This window comes from Chelonoidis abingdonii, chromosome 4, assembly GCF_003597395.2.
Source record: "Chelonoidis abingdonii isolate Lonesome George chromosome 4, CheloAbing_2.0, whole genome shotgun sequence".
In the NCBI taxonomy this organism is placed as follows: Eukaryota; Metazoa; Chordata; order Testudines; family Testudinidae; genus Chelonoidis; species Chelonoidis abingdonii.
In genome coordinates, this window is record NC_133772.1 from 126,200,576 (window position 1) to 126,222,430 (window position 21,855).

Sequence of the window (21,855 nt, forward strand, 5' to 3'; positions counted from 1 at the left end):
ACTACACATAGGAACCAGTGAAATTAACAACAAACAAAGTACTGTCAAAATATATATAGTAACCCTTTTCCTCTACTGTCTGAGTTACAGCTAACACCTAAAATGACTATCAGTACAATATTTTTGGGAAAGAGGGTGATGATTTTTTTTTTTTTAAGTTGCTGGCATCCCTTTAGCCCTTCCATTCCTCCTTTTCCCCTACCACACAGCGATGGGCCTGAGCTGAATCCAAACTTTCTCAGTTTGGGAGCTCTTGGCTCTTGGGGTTTGGTTCAGGCTCATCTGTAAATTTAGGCTCTGCCTCTTTAAGTATCCTGTCCTGAATCTAAGGATCCATATCAGCAGTGTTTCTTGGTGCACAACTATGTTTTGACAACCTAAAATATTATAAACAGTTAATATCAAGGTCTGCTGATATTGCCTATATGTTAAATGTAGTGCTGGATTTATGTACATCCAGAAAGCTCACATAATTAACATGGCTAGAATACGTAAGTTATGCCCACTGATGTTGTCATTTTATTTTCAAGGTCTCCAGTTAGCAAACAGCGGATAATGAAATGCCACCAGGGGATCAGCGTTTGGCTCCCAAACACAGTCTTCATTCCCAGGCCTCAGGGACTGGGAGCATGGTGCAGGCTGCTTATACAACTCCCGTCAGGGGAATACCTGACTGACTCACCAGCTATGATGAATTTAGCCTCACAGCATCCTTGTGAGGTAGGGATTATTATCACCATTTTACAATTCAGCAATGAGGCACAGAAATGCTGAGGCTACGTCTACATTAGAAACTTCAAAGCGCTACCGCGGAAGTGCTCCTGCGGCAGCACTTTGAAGTGTGAGTGTGGTCACGCGTGAGCGCTGGGACACAGCTCTCCCAGAGCTCCTGGTAATCCACCTCCATGAGGGGGATTAGCTCCCAGCACTTGGGGCCTGTTCACACTAGTGCTTTAAAGCACTCAAACTTGTTGCGCTTAGGGGGGTGATTTTTCACCTCCCTGAGCCAGCAAGTTCGAGCACTATAAAATGTAAGTGTAGACAAGGTCTAAGGCCATGTCTACACTACAGCTGCTACAACAGCATAGCTATGACCCTCTCTCTCACAACACATGGCGAAAGAATTCCCAGCATGACCATGGGACGTGTCCTACGAAGTCTCGGTACCACACAAGTGAGTCCAGTGCAGACACAGAAACTCAAGTGTTATTTTGCAATGCAACTGCTCTCACTTGAGCTAGGCAAACATGAGAGAAATAACTCAAGTGCAAACTGCTAGTTACCTCTGCAGTGAAGACATACCAATAACAGAGCAGCTCATTTTAAAAAAAGTGAGGGGGGTGGGGTAGAGGCTAAAGCAGCTAACAGAAGTTTGGACAAGAGAAGAACATGCAACAGCCTGAAAAATGATGAATGAAAGAAATGCCTCAGAACATCAAGGATGGGTTGCACTGAGCCCCCTAGTGAGTCAGCAGTAGTTAGAGATTTTAGCAAGCCTTACTCTGGAGCAGTAGCAGGCAGGACTTGAAGATAATTAGTTTATTATTAGAGGCTTCAGAGTAAGCCAAAAGGGTTGATGAGTCTGGGAAGATGATCCAGCCTATGAGAGAAGAAATGAGCTTTAAAACAGGGGAATACAAAGGACCGAGGGATGGGACTGCACTGCAGAAGAGGCATGGCAGTTACAGGAGAGCATAGTGGGAGGAACGCTCGTAATTGTTATTGGTGGGTTATTTTATTCATTGAGCACCCAGCCAGACAAGTGCACTAACTGCACTCAAACAGATAACTACACAGCCCATGGCCTGAAGGGATCCCACTCTCAGTGTGGACATAACACAAGTAGTGATGGTCATAAACAAAAATGGAGTAAGGGGAGCGGTAGGGAAAGGGTCAGAGATACATCTCAGTGGTTTTGCTAAATGTGGATTTCTTAATATAGTTTGTATTAGCTTAATTCTCAGAGGTGCCACAGCAGATGTGGGATCTGAATGAGAAAGTGGTGGTAGCCAGGTTAAAGGGTTGCGGGGAGGAGGGAAGGAGAAGCGTGAAAGAAGGCATGAAGGTAGAAAAAGGAGAAGGAAACAAAGGGGGTGTCAGACAATAGCAGTGGCAGAGCCAAGAGTGTTTGGTGGGAAGGGAGAGACAAGCTTGGAGTTCTAGGTCGGGGCTGAGTGAAAGCCAGAGGGAGCTTGTGACATTACACCCCATATTCTTTATGGAAATATGCTTATGCCATAACAGATATATTTTATGCAAGATGGGTCTTGTAAAGTATCATCAGAAAGGTTATGATTTACTGAATGTGATTATCCAGTTTGTATGCATGTATCATTTCTGTATCTAAAGTTAGGAATATTGATTATGTAACAATTACAACTGTGTGTGTATTTAGGGCACACCCACCAGACAACAGGCCATCAGTCTTGATGGGTCATTAGAAGAAACAATAAGACTTTGAAAACTAATCTCTCTCCCCCCGTCCTGAGAGGCTGACACTACTAGGTCAGTTGCCCTGTCACCTGGTACTAAACACCCTCCTGGACTTCTAGTAATTTTCCACTAAAAGGAGGGGGAAGTCAAGACTGGGAAACAAAAGATTCCCGCAGTATGTAAATTTCATTTAACGCTGGAGAGTAAGGGCAAACAAGACTCTTCTCCATTGACTTCTGCCCAAGAAGAAAGACTGCTGAAAGTACCTGAAGAGACAAAGGAACTGAGCAGTGGGAAAGGCAAAGGCTGAGTCCAGACTAAGTCAGGAGTCTAGTCTGTAAAGAGAAATAACTGGAACGCTAAGCTACAGAAATTCTGCAACTTGCCTAAAACAACATTTAGGGTGAGAAATTATTTCTTGAAACCAGTCTCTCTAAGATCTTAAGCTTAGTATGCATGTTTTGTTTTATTTGCTTAGTAATCTGCCTTGTTCTGTTTGCTATCCCTTATAATCACTTAAAATCTTCCTTTTATAGTTAATTATCTTATTTTTGTTTATTATTAAACCCAGTTTGTACAATTTCTAACTGGGCGGGGGGGAGGGGGAGAGAAGTTGTGCATATCTTCCTCCACATTGAGGGAGGGGGCGAATTTATGAGCTTACGTTGTATAGATTACTCTATAGCACAAGACAATATGATTTTGGGGAGACTTTCCAGAGGGGAGCTGTACTTGAGTGCTGGGCGATTTCCTAGCTGAGTTTTCTCATAGAGAGCTGTTTGCAGCCTCTGTGTGATTTTATAGCTGGTGCGTCCCTACATATGCATCTGCGTGTGCTGCTGGAGAGCCTAATTCAGCAAAACAGGGAGAGGGAGCCCAGGCTAGTGGAGCAGGCAGGCTCAGTGAAATCCCATTACATCAGATGGCATCTCAGAAGGGGGGTCCAACCCATTACAAATCTAATATGAGGTTAAGTACCATGTCAAAGATCTTTTTATGCAGAATGGAAAATAAACTAGAAATTGGCATTAATAGATAGAGGCACTTTTGTCTCATTTGAGGGAGCAAATTCCAAAATGAAAATAATTGAGAGTGCTCTTAAAAAAAAAATCATCAGAAGCAGGTGACCAACCTGTTATTTCTTTGTGTATTTCTCAACAAAATCCAGGACACCCACAGAAATCACGAGAGCCAGAGAACTCCTCCCAAGCACGTGGTAATCCAGACAAACCACTTGTAAAAAAATCCAGGAGCTCACATCAGAGATGGAGAGGGAATGTGTGGTTCTAATTAAGAAGCATTCCTTGACAGGTAACAGCCAAGGGATCTGGTAATGGCAGGGGTAAGAATGTCTTCCAAAGTGACACTTAGCTGCCGGCAAGACCTAATTAAAGAGTGAGCTCTGTGGGTGTATGTTTGGCTTGGCTTCTTTCTGAATGGCTTTAATTTGAATTGTTTATTCTTGGGAGCCATGCTCTGAAATCTAATGAGGCTTCAACACAAAACTGTGTGAAACTGTCACCCACATTACAGCTGGTTTGCTGTGGCTGCAAGAGGCACAGCTCAGAGTATCATTATCTCCTACTAATGCTTGAAGGATACATGGGAGGTGGAGACTGTGTCAGTTTGGGGTGGCGGATCATGATAACTAATGTAGACACGTTATCACCATGCTTGGGTGAGCATCTCAACTCCCCCCGCCTAAGATCTCTTCTCTGCCATCACTAACAATGTCATCCTCCCAGCCCCTTAGGTCGCTAAGCCCAGAGGCACCTCCGACTCTGCTCTCCCCCTAGTCCCCCACATGCAGGCAATACCCAAGTCTTGCCTCCCCTTCCTCCTCCATAACCTCTCAACGATCCAGACTTTTCTCTCTGTTCACATCTGCAACACACTCATCCAAAGCCTTATTTCCTGACTCAAGTACTGCAAAGCTCCTGTTGGCTCAGGCCTAAGGGAGATTTGCCAGGACAGTGTCTGCTCACAGACCGCAATATCCTGGCTGAAGTCTCAGAAGAGGTACTGTGCAGGTCATAGACACAGTTGGCCTGAGTTTTCATCTTCTTACACCAGCGTAAATCAGGAATAATTCCACTGCAGTCAAAAGAGAATCAATCACAGCCCCTAACTTTCAATACTCCTTTAGGCTTAGCATTTGCAGGGCTGGTTATAGAGCAGTAGAGAGAATCCCCCTCAAAGGGACATGGGAAAGACACACATGAACGCTTACCTGATTGTCATTTTTTTGAGTGATCTCAAAGATTCTGTCAGCTGGTTCATTTCAGTATGGACATGTGCTGCTCCCTCTGGGGAAGAACTCTCAATCACCAGCTGGCCATGAGCCCCAACAAGGTGCAACTGGATCTCTTTACCTGGGAATTCAGCTAGCAGCCCCTGAAATTCACAGCACTCACAGTCACTTTCAGGTGTCACTGCTATTGCTGAAGCTTTACCACAATGTTTACCTGTGTCAAATGAAGGGCTATGTTCAGCTCAGGATTATGCTCGTTTCTCTTGGCACTACACTAGTTACGGGACCCCAGCAACAAGATCTGCTAGGGGCTCCTGGAAGAATCCAGCAAAGCCCAAGAAGTGGGAAGTGGGATTAGGGAAGAGGTGTAGCTAGTACGTCCCTGCTGCAGGATAACACCGTGGGGCTTCTCAGGAGCTCCCAATGGAAATTAAAACTGCTGCTTCCCACTCCAGGGCCAATCAGCCCAGGCTGGCACAGGAAGTGTAAATCACCACTATGAGTGAATCTGACCCCAAAGTACTTCCATGGAGGGAAAACTGAGCAACTGTGGGAACGGAGGCATTTTCCCTTTGGCACAAATAAATGCAGCATAGGATAAACCAATAGAATAATGCACCATTTAATGCTACAATGCTGTGTGTCTGGAGAAACCATTCTGCCAGGAGGAATTCACTTTCAAGATTGGATTTTCCTTAAACGATGCTGCAGACATTTCAACAGAAGCTTGGTGCTTCTTTCGCCCTAACCACCCCCAGCTCATCTTGCACTCATCATAGAGCAGTCCAGTTAGGCAGTAGGAATCCTCTGTCCACCAATGTACACGGCAAATGGAAATGGAGCCCAGGGAAACACTCCACTTCCCCTGAATATCTACCTGCCGCATCGATCACAAAAGCAAATGGATGATGACATCATACGCCAAGATGTGATCCTCACCTCCAGGTCTGCGACTCTGCTCTCCATGTTCCTTTCCGCACTGGCATCCTGATAGGATTCCAACTTCTGTTCAGTCATTGTGATCCACCGCTGAAGGTCTGATAGTTTGTTATTGAATGCCCAATGCTCCCGAACGTGTTTCTCAGTCCGTGCCAGGATGATCTAAAAATACCAGGAATGACCAAAACACATCAGTGATAGAACACAAAGAGACTGCAGGCTTCACAAGAGAGATTATGGCGACGGGTGCTACAGAAACACAAAGAGACGAAATAAAAATAAGATTGAAAGGCAGAAACTCCTAGCTGTTTAGTACCATGACATGGAATGCACCTCCTAACTGGATATCTACAAGCTCCTGCAGATCTGAGCTTAGCCACATGGTGGGGCATTATGTATCAGAATAGTTTCCCTCTGTACAGATGACTCAAAGTGAAAAATCTTGTATTTTAGTATCTGAACTAAGTACTTCCTCCTCCCCTCTTTGCATGCAAAATCACACAAGATAAATAGAAAGAGATCTGCCATATGGTACTTTTCCCTGGAAAAATATTATTTTTGTGATATATTTGTTTACTATTTGTGATTAAAAACTAGAATTCCCTAGCATATTAGAGTCAAATTTTATTACGGATAATTATTTAGTGACAGCAAACCAAGAGAATCTTACATGATCTCAGTTTGTTTTGGGAAGGAAGATTTTTATAGCTGTCTTTACAAGCAACAAAATACTTTAGGTCAGCAGTTCTCAGCTGGGGATCCGTAGCCCCCTGGGGACCTTGAGCCCTTTCAGGGGGGCCGTGGAGTCCCATGGCTGAAACCTGGTGCCCCAAGCCCCAGTGCTTAAGATGGGAGTGGTATGGGACTAAAACTGGTGCCCCACCACCCCACCCCCCAGCCGGGAGTGGCTCGGGCCTTAAGCCAGCAAACCTCCCCTCCTCACTAAGCCAGGAGAAGCAGGGGGCTGAAGCTGGGAGCCGCAGTGTCCCGCCCTGAAGCTGGGAGCTGCACTGGGAGGCCCCCCGCCGATACACAGCCCTTAGCTACCCCCTGCCTGCACCCTGAGCTACCTCCATGCCTGCACACAGCCCCTAGCTACCCCTTGCCCACACAGCCCAAGCTATCCACCTCTTTGCACTGTGAGCTACTCCCCTGCCCACAAACAGCCCCTAGCTATCCCATCTCTGCACTGTGAACTACCCCTTTGCCTGCACACGGACCCTAGCTACCTCTTCCCTGCACCCTGAGCAGTTTTCAGACATTTTGAACTGAGTCCTCCTTTGAGTTATATTTTTTGGTTTCATCCCTCCACAGCACAGACAGGCTGTGGCTTCCTGAGTGAGTCAGTGGGTAGAGGTGGCGCTTCGTCTCTGGACCCTGCTGTGCAGAGCTGGCTAAAGCCCCACAAGTCCCCCCACAAAATAGAAGTAAAACTATTCCTATGCCCAAGGGGGTCCCCTCCCTGGCCTGGAGCCCAGCGCTCCCCCCTCCTCCCCCGCTGGACCCTGGCATTTTTATAGCACGCTGAGGGGGTTCTCAGCAAGAAAAAGGATGAGAACCTCTGACTTAGGTCAAATCAGTCCTTGAGGTAACTGTCGTAGTTTTGGTCCATTAAGTTTTAGGTCTTATAAAACCTGCGATAAACGTTCCAGATGACCCAGTACTAAATGCCCTATGCAGCAAATCCCAAGAACATTGCACGAGCCCAAGCCAAAAAGATCCGGACACTCAGCAATAGATTCAACCCCACAGAGTGGGGAGCCTCACACCGCACAACTGAGACTTTCCAAACCAACACGTAGTAGTGTTTATAGACTCTAAAAGGGAGTCTATCCACTCCTTGTGACTTGTCTGAACACAAAAGTTGTATGGTTTAACTATATTGGTGTAGTTAAAGTCGTACAACCCTCACTAGTGTGGACACAGTTATATTGGTATAAAGGTGCTTATACTGGTATAACCTATTCCCATACAGAAAGTGAAATATACTGGCATAAAGGTGCTTTAGAGCAGAATGGTCTAACTGCATCCACTGTAGGGGTTGTACCTTTATAACTATATAGGTAAAAACTCCCTACTCCCACTACCAAAATATTTATACCAGTTCAACATGTAAGTGTAGCCTCAGTTGGTAGAATGATGGCCCCAATGTAGAGTGAGGAAGATTAAAACAGAGAAAACTGGGGAATGTTTAAAGATTCATCAAGGCCTTAAGAACTCAGCCCCTGTCTTCTGCTAGCTGAAAATATCAGTGGTTGAAAGCAGACATTATGATAATATGAAAGAATAATTTTCGCAGTTGCCACTTTAAATTCTCCACTAAATGATGAGTTACCTCCAGAGATCTCATCAGTGTCTGATAGTCAGATGAAAGCTGGTTCATTTTATTCCTGTGGGTGGTATTAGATTGAACTAGATTCTCCAGCTCTTCCATTTGAACTATAAACTCTGCCAACTCTTCTTGGATCATCTGTAGTGAAAAAGGAATACTGTACATTGGCTACTTATATACTGAACACGATTTGGCACTACAAGACAGGTCAGAACGTTGATTCTGCACTTGGTTCCATCTGACAGCATGAGATGTATTAAAGAAAAATAACTAATTTTTAGTAATTTAGTTTTTGATGCCTAGAACTGAAAATTTACAAAAGAAGCCAGCAGGCATTCTGATACATTAGCAGCTGATTACAAAGAAGCCAAATGATAGCATGCTTTCTGCTACTAGGCTAATTAAAGCACCACAAATGGCACAATAGCATCAAAATAGCAGCAATTTAAGAACTTGATTTTGCTGTCACCGAGGCCAGGTCTACACTGAAAAGTTAGGTTGACCCAGCTGTGTTGCTCGTTTCTCTTTGCACTACAGGAAATATCCCAATTCTCAACCCCTATTCTCACCACTGTGAGATCAGAACCACTCTGTATAAATTTATCGTAGAAAAAACATTTCTAGAATCAGATCATCTAGAATCAGACTTGTGTGACAAGTCAAGCAAAGAAGGGTTTCCCCTCGCCCCTCCACCCAGTACTTCTGACATTAATAAATTACACATTTTGCCTAGAAGGAAAATAAATCAGTCAGGCCATCTGCCAACGTGAACGTGATTAACATGCAGGTAGCATAGATAACCATCATTGTAACATACCTGTAGTCTCTGGAGTCGTGTTTCTTTACCTAAAAGGTCAGGTTGTGGTTCATTCTCTAGATCTACTTTGGCTCTGATAGCAGATAACTTCTTCTGCAGAGGCACAAAGCCTGCATCAAAGTCTTTATGTTGAGTTACCAAACTCTAGGCAGAAAGAGCAAAAAGAACACTTGATATAACTAGAGTTATATTATTTTGTGAGAGTCTACTTGACACTCTGAGCAAATAAGCAGCTTCCCTGCATAATAATCCATGTTTCTATTAATCTACAAAATGCATCAGACACAGCTGATTAGTATTAGTAAATTTCTTTATACAAATCTGGATTAATAAAAGATTAATCCCAATCTTTGGCATGGATATTAAATAGTAAGCAGGCCTTGGAGTGAATTTAATATTAACTGCTCACCTGCAGTCTACTTCTCCTTTGCAGCAGACTTTTGTGTAAAATTTCTCTCTCCTTTGCTGTATCGGTTATTTCCACTAGAAGAGACTTCACTCTCTCCTCACCAAAGATACTGCTTAGCAAATCCTTCTTCAGCTGTAACATCATCAACTGCTCCTTGAATTGGGAGCTCTGAGCCAGGCATGCCTATAGGAGAACAATTCTTCTAGTGAAATCGTAACACCAAGGGCTACATGAGCGGATCAGGTGGCAAATGCACAGAAAAACAGCAAGGCCATGACTGTAGGACAACAGTATTTTGAGCATACTTGCTATACCACAAGGCACCCACAGTGTGCCCAGCCGAGAGCCAACTCAGCACTTGGCAGAACCCTCAGGGCAGCAATCATTTTTTAAAATAAAGGGCGCCAATTGCAGTCACCTTCATCCCTAATATGGAGATGAGGTCCAACGACCCATCATGAAGCCTGGCTGCTCGCATCAAGGTGAAGCACTGCTTGCTGGGATCTGTCATCTACACTCTCAAAAGGAGGAAGCTGTGGGCAACACTGCAGGGCTCTGTGGGCCTACTCCAGTCCTGCTATAACGTATGACTCAGGCTGCTATACCACAAACTGCATCAGGAAGGAGTAAACTCTGCTCACAATATTTCTTCTATATAAATCAGACCGCTTCTTTTCTCTGGTTTGCTGGCCTGCATGAAGGAAGCCTACTTAGCTACATGGTGCCTGACATGAAACTGTCTTATCAGAGTTATGGTTCAGTTTGATCCCTGTTTATAAAAGCATTTATTCCAGAGATCCAAGAAGCGAGGGTTTCGCCATCACTACTCATTTCATGGGTGCATGCAGCAATCATGCACCTTCATCTCTAAACTATATTATTAGAAAAGTATTAATGGAGTCCTCAGATTTCCAACCCAGATGGATTTGGGGTTACTGCCAAAGGCAATAATAAGGCTCTTATATAACATTCCTTACTCAACTGGCAACTCTAGCTCATTAAATAGAATGCTCCAAACGATGTGATTTTGTTACAATGAGTGACGATGTAGGCCTGAGTTTCAGCAGTGTGTTATTTCCTACAGGAACTGGAAAACATTCTCAGTTGTCGCCATCAGACAGCTGCATTCGTGCACGTGTCACTACAGCTTGTGCCGTGCGAACAATATACTGGCTTCCTAACTTAGCTGCAACTCTCTACCTCAATCTGAAGTAAGAAAGCATGTGTCAGGGAGGGCTCAGCAACGTTAGCAGTGGAGTCCAGAAGTCTCTGTGCTGATGGCTTCCACAACTGGAACTCTCGCAGTGGGTTTTGAAAACTCTGCCTGAGCTCAGTTTCAGTCCCAGTGCTCATTTTAAACGTCTTTCCCTTCACCCTGCAAGAATAAGCAGACAGTGGAGAGAATGATTAAAGTGAAATCTTTAGCTAAATGTGCAATTCACTGAGGGACAAAATAGCACAATCCTCGTGTGCCTGCTCCACCCAACACAAAGAACCTCAGTTTTCTCCTTGTGTACTCCTGGCTTTGTCCACCCTTTACTAGGCAGCTGCTTCTGCCAGTCAGATATCCAACAAATCCTGCTTAGATCTGGAGGGACACATTCATCTCTGCTCCAACTCCACAGAAATCAGTGGAGATGTAACCAGGGATGAAATCTGGCCTGGCAGTTCCAATGCCAAACAAACAATCTCATTGTGTTCCGTTTGTTACCTTCAGTATTATCCACCCAGTAAGATCAAAGGAACAACGTGGCTGGGAGAAACAAGCCATGTATGTACATCTAAGAGACCTAGTGTTTAGCTGCACCCCCCTTTAGCATTTATACATAAAAAGGTAAAAAGGGAGTTTTGGTCCATTTAAAATTTTTTTTTAATTTTTACACACAAAAAATAAATGTTTGATAACCCAGAATTGCCCGGAACAAAGGGGACACAAAAATTTTTTCCTGGTCTTTCATTCTAAATTTCTTAAACTTCTTAGAATCATTTGTGTGTGTCAAGTAAAATCAGTGGATAAATTAAAACACTCATTAAACTAATATATGGTTTAAATATCCAGGTTCCCAGTATGAAGGCTGGTCCTAAATGCTGTGGGGCTGTGAGAGTAACTTATTCAGTTCCCGTCCCAGTGGCAGATCCCCTACAGCTACCTCCTACTTCCCTATGCTTTTCCTAACCTTGGATCCTGAAGTCAGGAGCAGCTTGCAGTATAAAGCTTACGCATAAAAGGAAACACTGTCCTGTTAAGACACAGGAATGAGAATCAAGAGACTGGAATTCAACTCCTAGTTATGCCACAGACTTCCAATGCAATCTTGGTCAATTTCACTTTTCTGCATCTGCTTCCCCCTCTGTGAAATGGAGATCATACTAGTTACCTACATGTCACAGGGTTGTTTGCGATGAGCTTAGCTTTGAGGCAGGGCTGCCCAGAGGATTCAGGGGGTCTGGGGCAAAGCAATTTCAGGGGCCCCTTCCATAAAAAAATGTTGCAATACTATAGAATACTATACTCTCATGGGGGCCCTGTGGGGCTGGGGCAAATTGCCCCTCTTGTCCCCCCCACCCCCGACAGCCCTGCTTCGAGGGCCCTGAAATCTTCAGACGGAAATCTCTATTATTACTTTCCTTGCCATTCACTCTACAGCCTCTGCCGGCAGCAGCCTGTGACTTTGCCACACCTTTCAAAGAAGGAGTTATGGGAAAAGCTGGCAACTCATTGAACAGCCACTGATTTCTGATCAGAGGCAAGTTTAAGTCTCCCATAGTTGTTCTTCAGTGGAAAATAAATCCCAGTTTGTTTCATTTTTTAAATTTGAATTGCTTGCTTTTCTGCATCAATTTTATTCCTCCAATCTTTTTCCATTTGCCAGCACAGCCTGCTCTAGGGATAGGAAAACCAGTTTAGATACAATAAAAACAAACTGACCTTCTTTTTCCCTTCCCAGACTGATCCTTTCTTGAAGTTTGGTAACTGCAGCCTCTGAACTTCCTGATTCCAGACAGCCTGGAAGCGGAAGTGCTAAAGTACAGGGAAAGGCTAGATTTGTAATGTTTCCAGCCCGAAAATGGAAGCAGGAAACAGGAGGTATGTAGTCAGGAGAAGCTGGAGTAAGCCCTGCCAGATAACTGGGTGGAGAATGATTCATCAAAACAAACCTCCCAGAGAAAGGCCATGTGCACTCTGCAGTTATTCAGCCAAACTGTTTACAACAACAGTTCCCAGTCTGATTTTAAGTTGAGCATGGAAAGCAATCAAAAAATAAAAATACTGATTCTACAATGCTAAAACAAGCAGTCAAACCAAGTATTTCATCCAGACTACACATAGGACAGCAACAGAGGGATCCCAGAGCAGGAGATAAGGAATTTGTGTTCCAAACCATTATGGAGGCTGAGAATACACTGTACACACAGTCAAACCTTCCCACTACGTCAGAGAAACCACAAAGATCAGTTTCCTTTGCTATTTTTAACATGTAAACGCATGATCTCGCTCCCATTGAGGTCAGAGGCAAAACTCCTACTCACCTCAATGGAAGCAGGCTTGGGCCCTAAGAAAGAGATTTTCTAGCACTCAGAACTAGGGCCAGATTTATGGAACTATTCAGCCACCCAGCAGCTCCTGTTGCAACACTTCTAGCCGGAATGCCAAATGAGGCCAACGCACAATGGACTCAGCTCTTCTGAAAATCTGGCCATTTATTTTGATGCCTAAATGGGAGTTGAGCTCTTCTGGGACTTCTCGAGTCAATGCGTCTCAGCAAGGTTCCAGGAACTGGTCCCAAGGCAGCAAGGTTAACTGAACTGTGGGACGTGGCTATCACCAGTAAAAAAGAAAAACAAAAGAAAACCCCCAAAACCTTTTGTGACTCTGCCACCTAAGGTCAGTCTAACTTGCACTTTTTCCACGGGCCCCTGCTGATCCTTGGAGCCATTCAGTCTCCAATGAAGTTTTATGGCAAACTGCTAGCCCACCCCACCCCCATTCCCCACTGATCAATACCTTTGATATTCCCGTATTGCGGTTATAACACCATCAGAGAGTGGTTGTACATTCTGTGAAAACCGGAACAGTTCCTTAAGCTGAGCCTTCAGTCTCTCAACCTTTGACTCTTCTGCTGCAAGCGCTGCTCTTGTTGCCTTAATCATAAAAATAATGATCAGTTTGCATTATGAGCACAAAACCTGGAACATGAAATGTATAGACTATGCTGAATCTAGAGATGGACAAACTATTTGCCATAAGCCATTTGTGTGTCAAATTTGGCCCCTTTTTCTGTCCTCAAACTATCCATGAACCGATCAGGATTTTCATAAATGTCCATGTTGTTTGTTATAGTTAGGTGACTAATTTTTAAAAACACCTTTGTGCCTATGGGAGTTTTGTAGATTGTTCACAGCAAGTGCTCTGTGAGTATTTTGTATGCAGAATTCACTATTTGAACTGTATGACTGGTCAACAGAGTCATATGGGCAGAAGTGCTGGAACAATTTTTACAGTGGGGGTGCAGAGAGCCATTGAACCAAACTGTAAACCACGGCCATCCTTACCCATACACAAACTAAGCAGCTGTGTAGGGCACCAGGAAATTTGAGGCACAAAATTTCCTGGTGCCCTATGCAGCTGTGTGCTGCTCCAGTGGCCAGCCTGATCACCTGGCTGGCTGGGCTGGCCAGGAAAGCTGCCCCCGCTCCCACCTCACGCCCACTCCCACCCCGCGCTGCAGCTCCCATTGGCCCGGAGCAGCAATCTGCGGCCAGTGGGAGCCACGATCGGCCAGACCTGCAGATGGGGCAGGTAAAGACACCAGCCTGGCCTGCCAGGGGCTTTCCCTACACAAGCAGCGACCCCTGTTTGAGAAACCCTGTGTTAACGGGAAGTTAATGATGTGTGATTTTAAATACTCTATCTGCAAAAGACCCTCTTCGTATGCCATCTCACGTTTAGAGAAGTTTGATTTTTTTAACATGGGAGTTCTACAACTTGAAACCTGAAATTATAAGTGTGCGTGCACACGCCCACCAGTACGCACTTTATTTCAATGGGACTACTTGCAGAGAAAGACACAACAACATTATTTGCTGTACCTAAGGAGAGGCTGAGATCAGATAGTGTGAGGCACAGACTATAAAATTGTTGGTTCTTTTCTCCCTATTCACATTTTTCCTTATTTGATTCTACATACATTCTTATATCGTCCTCAGCCTCATAGCATCTGAGCACTTTCCTGTAGTAACAGGATGCTGTGACAGGACTAATATCTGTATGATCAAGGGTGGTCATGTACCTTCAGTTTTGTCAATGTATTTACCACACTTCTCACTTGTATTTTGTATGCCTAAAAACAACAACTTACGATGTATTTTCTCCACAGAGCTACTAAGTCCTCTTCACTCTTCGGCTTCTCCCCTGACTCCAGGTCATCTTCTAGTCTTTGTAGCATCTTTCTGAATTCCTGGACCTCTGCTTCCAACTGTCTGGCTTGGGACTGATAGGCACTTTCTGACTTAAGGATCATATGCATTCTCTCCTCTTCCTCACCACATATTAGTTTCAACTTCTCCAGGGCTTTCCTCAACTCCTCCAACTCATCCTTCATCTTCCCAGCTCCCAGGGGTGAGGTGTTCTGGATCACCCCTGTAGACTGAACCTCCAGGCATTTCAATTTCTTTTCACCACGCTTAACATCTTTGGCAATGTTCTGAAGAAAGAAGGGAATCAGAAAGGGTTAAGTGGAAAAAAAGGTGGGGTGGGGTGGAGGTGGTGGGGAAATGACACCTGATAAAATTTACTTTTATCTGTGTATTTATTTTCTTCTCCAATTGTTGTTTCAAGGCATGTCTCTTATGAAGTGGCCAGCTGCCAGATTTGATATACTCATTTAAAATGTGTAGCCTTATGATTTAGATAATATAACAGCAGGAGCATGGCTTCCCAGGATCTAGAGGAATCTTTTAAAACTGTTGGGCCTGATTTTCAAAAAAGTGTTCAACACCCACAGTGCCAGTGGAAGTCAACAGCAGCCACAGTACTTGGCAGCATGGATACTCAGGCCACAGACGTGTCTAAAGTTTAGCAGCCCAAACTAAGGCACCCAAAATTGGAGACCACTTGTGAAAAATGATGCTGTTAACAGTGTCACCAACCCCAAGCATTCAAAAATCATGAGTTAGGCCCATCCGAAATCATGAGATTGGCTTAAATCATTAGATTTTTAAAAATAATAAAGGTCAGGGCTGTTTTTATTTGGCTTTTGGCTTTTGAGCCTCTGTGCTATATTTATATCATGTTTATATGCTTCTCTCTGTAACCAGGAAGGCTAGAAACTTACATTTCTTTTCTTTTTTTTTAAATGAAAGCTCAGATTCTCATATAATTGCATGACTACAGGAACTGGAGCTTTAAGAAAAATGTCAAATAATATGAGACTCATGATAAAATTGGGAGAGTTGGGAACGGTGTGTTAATGACATCACAGAGAGAAAGTGGCAGACCTGGACAACTCCTGATTCAGGACCCCTTCTTTAGCCACTACACCAGAATTTGTTTTAAATATCCCCCTCTGATAATATGCCTTCCCCCCATTCAGACTTCTCCCCAGAACCAGATTTGAACTCGTAGTGCTTGAATTCTAGGCCCACAGCATACTCTTAGAGCCACACAGATCTCAGGAATACAGTCTTCTGTTAAATACTTGTATGATTTGGGGAATATACACAAGAAGGGATTCAGCTGAGGAGAATGCATTTCTTAACAGCGCTCCCCCTCCCCCTACTAGAACTGTATCATAAAGAACCTGCAATGTCTTTAGCCCGTTGTCTGCTGGAGACTTTGTTTCTTCTCCGACGCAGCAGTTCAATCTTTCAGTCACTCCATTCAGCCACGATTGAAATTGGTCGACGTTGGTCTTGTATTGCTCATGTTCCTTTGTTATCTTTTCAAGCAATTTCACTCTGCACTGTAACAAGAAACGTCCAAAATGGTGAGGGCAAGAGCTTACCTGTCTCTTCACAAGTTGCATTTTTAACTAGGAAAACAGAGCCCATTTCGTTTCACCCTCATGTCACTCAATCTTTTCAGGAATTCACACCTCATCTCCAGTATGAGGACAAAAATATGTAAAGCTTTCTCTGGATCTCGGCTGTGCTGTAGCATCTCAACATTTATTCAGAGAACAAAAGATGGCAAGGTCCTGTGAGGTCAGTGCCTCGCCTCCCTTTTCCAGAGCTTCGTATTTTTCATTAAAAAGCAGTATTATCCTTTCCCAACTTTGCTTTGAAACAGAGACAATATATGGGGTCAGCCTACAAGCTACAGTGACAGCCTCCATGCTGGCAAAAAGTATAAGATTACTCTGTCTGATCATGCCTGAGGCATGTCAATTATTTCACAGCACTTGCCATTTAAACAAGATGTAAAGAAACTACTATAATTGCAGCATTAGAAACTCTGCAATATTTTTAGCATCTATGGTAACCTCCAAAGCCTTTGCTTTCATTGGCACAATATATAGGGCCTGGCAGTGTTTGGCTCTGCAAAACTAGGGGCAGAGTGCAAGAATACGTCTCTCTACACACATTTTATGCCCTTATGCAGGGGCCAGACACAGGACTGGATCCTGGGATCTGGCTGATCTACACAGAGGTCAGGTCACTGGTCTAGGGGGAAAGGTGACTCAAAGCTCCCATCTGCTCTCTCCTGACCCTGGAGCTGCTCTGTACAGAACCTGCATCCCGTTGGAATAGTCTGAGGGTACCTCTATCTTGTGTCCTCTGCAAACTCCTCCAGCAGTCTGAGGACACCATGGGGCTTGGGCTCAAACCTGAGTCAGAGCTCAGGTTTAGCGTGCAGTGTAGACATACACTATCTGCCACTCCAGCAGCTAACAGAGGCTATAAGTAGCCAGCAAACAACTGAGGGAGAATTCCTGGTGCAGGCACTGTGCGGGGGCAGTTGTGTGACGGCAGTTGTGGGGTTGGAGACAAAAGAGAATGTATTGGGGCAGAGCTGTACAACATGCTACCATGGCCAATCTGAGCTCTGCAGAGGATGCCATAACTTAGGGGTGCCTAAATTTCGCTAGAGTCAGCCCCTAGAGCAGCCCAGAATTGGGAAGGAGCCAAAAATGATTTCAAGCCACCCTCTGCCACTCTCTCCCCTTAACTCACATGGGATTGTCTGAGAGTAGAATGAAAGACGGAGCCAAGAACCTGTAGATTTAATTTAAGAGAACCAATAGGAATCAAAATATTTGTGTTTTGCACCAGCCTAGATTGAATAAGTGTTGAAACTTTACTTCACTACTGCTCCAGTTAAACAAGAAAGACAGGATGTCTCAGTGATTATTTATATTTAGATTACAATCTTGGTTAGTACCAATAACTTTTTTGGGGGGGGGGAGGGGGAGCCAGAGGGGGTGGAAGAGACATGTGGAGCGGGGGAGAGACTTGGCTGCTGTGTGTTAAAATGTTACAACAACTGTAATTAAAAGACATTCCGGTGAATATAATTTTCAGTTTGGGAGTGAGAAGGATATTCAGTGGCAGCAAGAAAATATGTTAACTCACCGAAGAAGCAATATCACAGTTAAACCATTTGAGAAATGGAATTCACTTGCTCAGCCTGTGACAGAAATGGACAACTGCACAAGATCTAAAAAAATTTCTTGAGTACTAGTGAAATTTACAAGTACCAGCAAGCTGTCTCCTGTAGACAGCTTTGGAATTCAGCTGTCATTTTCAATTTACATGTAGTCTGGCCCCCGATCATGAGAGGGGCTGAGACAACTCAGATTACGGGATCTCTTTCATTCAGTCCTCCCTCCCATTGTGAGAGGTAGCAAGATTCCTTCAGCTAACATTATTCACTGCCTGGCAAGACTCCCAAGCTGCCTCTAACCTTGGAATCAGCCAATGAGTCTCCCATTTATTTCAGTCATGAAAACTAATGTTTTCCATCACCCTTTGCACTCGCAGCCTCCAGAGATTTTTCAACTGGATTGCTTCACTTTCTCTTTTGGCGCAAGGTGGTTTTTGTAGCTGCTTCAACTGCCTTTTCTAGAGCCTCAGTTAGCTGGAGACATCAGCATGTATTTTACCTAAATACACTGGGCCTGATTCTGATCTCACAGCAGCAACAATCAGGGTAAATCTATACCAGTGTAAAACTAGCCTAAGAGATCTGACTCAGGCTTTCTGTATTCAGATAATTTGTTTGAGGGAACTAGCTAGTCCAAATATCAAACTGCACAACACAAATATTAGCTGTTCATGGATAAAGAACAAACCCTTGTTTAGAGAGAAGTCATTAAACATTTAAATTGGGAATCTGGTGAAATGTACAGTCCCAAGAGTTGAACTGCCAGGAGCAAAAAGGGGTGTTTTTAATGAATGGATTTACTCTGCAACCTGACTTTGATTAAATGTTTCTTTAGATGTATTTATGGCTACAAAGTGTGACTGCAGCAGCTGCAGGCACAGAATAGGGGTTTATATTTTCAAAAATATTTTCAATGAAAAAATAACTCAAGTTCATCCTCATGAAAGATTCTAGCCCTGAAGTCTCAAGGCTTCTGTTTCTCCCAGAACCACAACTTCCCCACATTGCCCCTCCAATGAGACTCTGTGCTCCCCTTGGACGATGATTTCTTGGGATGAGAGTGTCCACCAATCACCATGACCACCCAATCTTTGGTCTGGGTGGAGAAGTGGGAAAGAAGAGAAGGTGTCATGGCTGTACAGGCAGATGACAGAGCCCATGTAACGGATTTCAGTTTTATTAACACTAGTTTGGATTAGTCAGTTACCAGACACTGGAACGCCTGTTCTTTCCCAAGGCAAATCCAAAGCCACTGATGTACAAAAGCTACTGTACAGGTGGCTGGATATACCCTTGATCTACTCTCATTGCTTTAGAGTCTTGAGCATCCCTGTGTGTAAGCCTCTCTACCCACCAAAGGCAAATCCTTGTCTCGTAGCCATATCCTTCCCACTGGCTGTGGAAGTGAAGGGTATTGTCTCATCTCAAACCTTCACCCAAACCAACTATCAAAGTGAGTCATGGACATGAAAAGGTGAATTATAATGTTGGCCATCCTCTTGTCTAATGACGACTGTACCTCTGGGATTGAGGGCAGGTGCAGACTGGAAAATGAATTAGCATCTATTGAAAATTTTTTAGCTATTAATGTTGGCTGCCTATTCTTTGTGTTGGAAAAGCATTACTTGCTTGCCAACTCTGGGATTATGGTGTGAGAGTCTTGATCTAGGGATTTGTGTTATAGCCTTTAATGAGGGTGTGGAGTTGGGATGCTTCCTCATCTCCTTGGATGGATTATTTTGCATCAAGATCACACCGAGATCTTTGATTTATCAACGGGCAGGGAAGCATTTACTTTGGGATTGTTTGTATTAACCTTGCCCTGTTAAGAACACTCAAATCTTTGCACTAATCGATACATTCTTTCCCCATGAACCACATTGGGAACTCCTAGCTCTCATATCAGAAACGCTAACAGTAAATAATACAGGCTAGTAACTGGTGAGCATCCTAAACCCTCCTCTCTTTTATAGTTGCGTTTTACCTGAGCTTCTGCCTTTATTTCTTCATATTCCACCTTCATCTTCTTCTGGACATCCTCATCGACACTTGGGTCACCTATCCTGTTAAACAAGGAAGCAGCTTCCTCCAGCAGCCTTTCCAGCAGGACTGACTGATTTAGGACATCGTTCAGCAGAACCTGGGAGTAGCTCAGCTGCCATTGCTTCTCCTTTAAACCGAGCTGCAGCTCTATGTCAGGCTCCAAGGTAACCTTCATGTTATGAACCCAGGCATAAAACTCATCCTGGGCTTTCAAGTATTCACTCCAGTGTAGCCACACCCATTCGATACGGCTGTTGGGGAAAGTGAGAAACAAGACACAGTGAAGAGGGTGGGGAGTTTTAGGTGCTTTAAAAAATGTTGGCAATAAAGAATCAGATTCTCAGACAGGATAAATCAGCCTAGCTTCATTGACCTGAGTGTCAAAATCCACTTCCCAGCTCCCCCTGGCTGTGGGAAAAAGTACCCTGTGCTAGCCCTGTGCCTGGCAAAGATTATTTCTCAGGTCACTGGACTGGCATATTGTGGGTAGATGTAGAGGCAAGGCTCCACCTGCTCTCTGCTCCTTTCCAACATATGCATGGGAACCCAGTGAAGGCTCCTCTCTCCCCACCACAATACAGATAGCCAGAGCAGGGAGTAAGGCAGCATTGTCTGAGAGCATTAGACAAGCCACAGTCTGACCCAATATGTCAAATACAGTCTTTGTGGAAACAGCATGTGTCCTACCTGTGGCAATGAGTAATGTAGATGGCTGTTTCTTCCCACATGGCTTTAATGTATTTCAGTTTGGATAGTATCTCATGCTTTTCCTCCTCACTGATGCAGCGAAGAAGGGCATCTGCTTTCATCAGGACCAAATCCATTTTCAATCGACCTTCTGGCTCCAATGCACAAATTTTCTGTTAGAAAACACAAAACTGAAAACATTAAAAAAAAAAAAAAAAAAAAAAAAGAGAGAGAGAGAGAGAGAGAGAGCCTGCCAGTGTAGTTATCGGATCAGAACTTTATTTTTATATGGAAATCACTACATCTCTGCTCAAAAACTCCTACAAAATTTAATAGAAATAAGAACTTTCCTACTGTTTTTTTCAGTATTCTTACAAGATTTAATTAATAGAGAAATATATCCCTGTTGTAAAATAGTTACCACCACCAACAGAAAGTAGATCATTCTTGGGTAACTTCTGTAGGTTCTCATGGTAATTTCTACACAGCCCGGTTGGGTTTGTGCCTATGAAGTTCTATAGGACTTGCCTGTACTAGCGTCTCCACTATTGCTATAGATCTATTGCACTACATAAGCACATGATGTCTAATTCACTTTCTTGGAATAAGTGCAGAGGAGACGCTATTCATGGGAAACATTGAGCAAAGCTAGTATTGTAAGTTGCACCAGAACATGCCATGGGAGCTGCACAAAAAAAGCAGTTTGTTGCAAATCACAGAAGACACACTTCGAGCCCAGCCTATAAAAGGATTAGAGAATTATATCTCTGCTATTAAATTCTATTTTTACACAAAAACATGTTGTGTATCAGTTAAGGCTCTGGCACATACATGAATACCTAACACAAAACCTACAAGCAAAGAAATGAAAATTAAGCCATCTGACACTGTGTATCTTCTACTCTTCCACTCAGAGACAAACCTAACCCCTAGTGCAAACATCCCACACCACACACACCACCTTAATTATGTCCTAATAGTGTTGTCAGCCTTCCAGCATCACCTTCCCACTATCACGCAGACCACTAGACTTCCTTTCCCTGCTGTTCCTCTGCACAGTTCTGGGAAACCACACTCATTCAAGCTTGGGGAAGGGATGCCAAAAGGAAAAATGTTGAGACACTCAAAATCTGAGGTCACTTTTCAAAATTTAGGCCTAAGTGATTTGTCCAGAGCGATTTGCTTTACTACCCATAAATACATCATTTGATTATTGTCATAAATAGATAGGTAAGGTAAGAGTTAATCTTCTTTTACTGTAAAGGGGTTACATAGGGAACCAAACACCTGACCAGAGGACCAATCAGGAAACAGGATTTTCAAAAGGAAGGGTGGGAACCTC

The 21,855-nt window shown here is 43.8% G+C and overlaps 1 protein-coding gene across 6 annotated transcripts in view; it reads right to left on the bottom strand.

Annotated features, from left to right (window-relative positions):
• Positions 1-21,855, bottom strand: part of SYNE3 (spectrin repeat containing nuclear envelope family member 3) — a 94,044-nt gene that overhangs the window by 38,326 nt on the left and 33,863 nt on the right. For 5 of the 6 annotated variants that reach the window (XM_032772066.2, XM_075065665.1, XM_075065664.1 and 2 more), the window contains 11 exons: positions 20,514-20,686; positions 19,768-20,077; positions 15,982-16,143; positions 14,542-14,886; positions 13,188-13,324; positions 10,382-10,556; positions 9,182-9,364; positions 8,773-8,916; positions 7,959-8,093; positions 5,624-5,785; positions 4,664-4,827 (listed from right to left, as the gene is read on the bottom strand). In XM_032772066.2, coding sequence (XP_032627957.1) covers positions 4,664-4,827; positions 5,624-5,785; positions 7,959-8,093; positions 8,773-8,916; positions 9,182-9,364; positions 10,382-10,556; positions 13,188-13,324; positions 14,542-14,886; positions 15,982-16,143; positions 19,768-20,077; positions 20,514-20,686 — 2,090 coding nt within the window. Of the gene's footprint in view, positions 1-3,479; positions 4,528-4,663; positions 4,828-5,623; positions 5,786-7,958; positions 8,094-8,772; positions 8,917-9,181; positions 9,365-10,381; positions 10,557-13,187; positions 13,325-14,541; positions 14,887-15,981; positions 16,144-19,767; positions 20,078-20,513; positions 20,687-21,855 lie in introns of those variants that run through there. The other variant, XM_032772068.2, reaches the window with a different exon arrangement.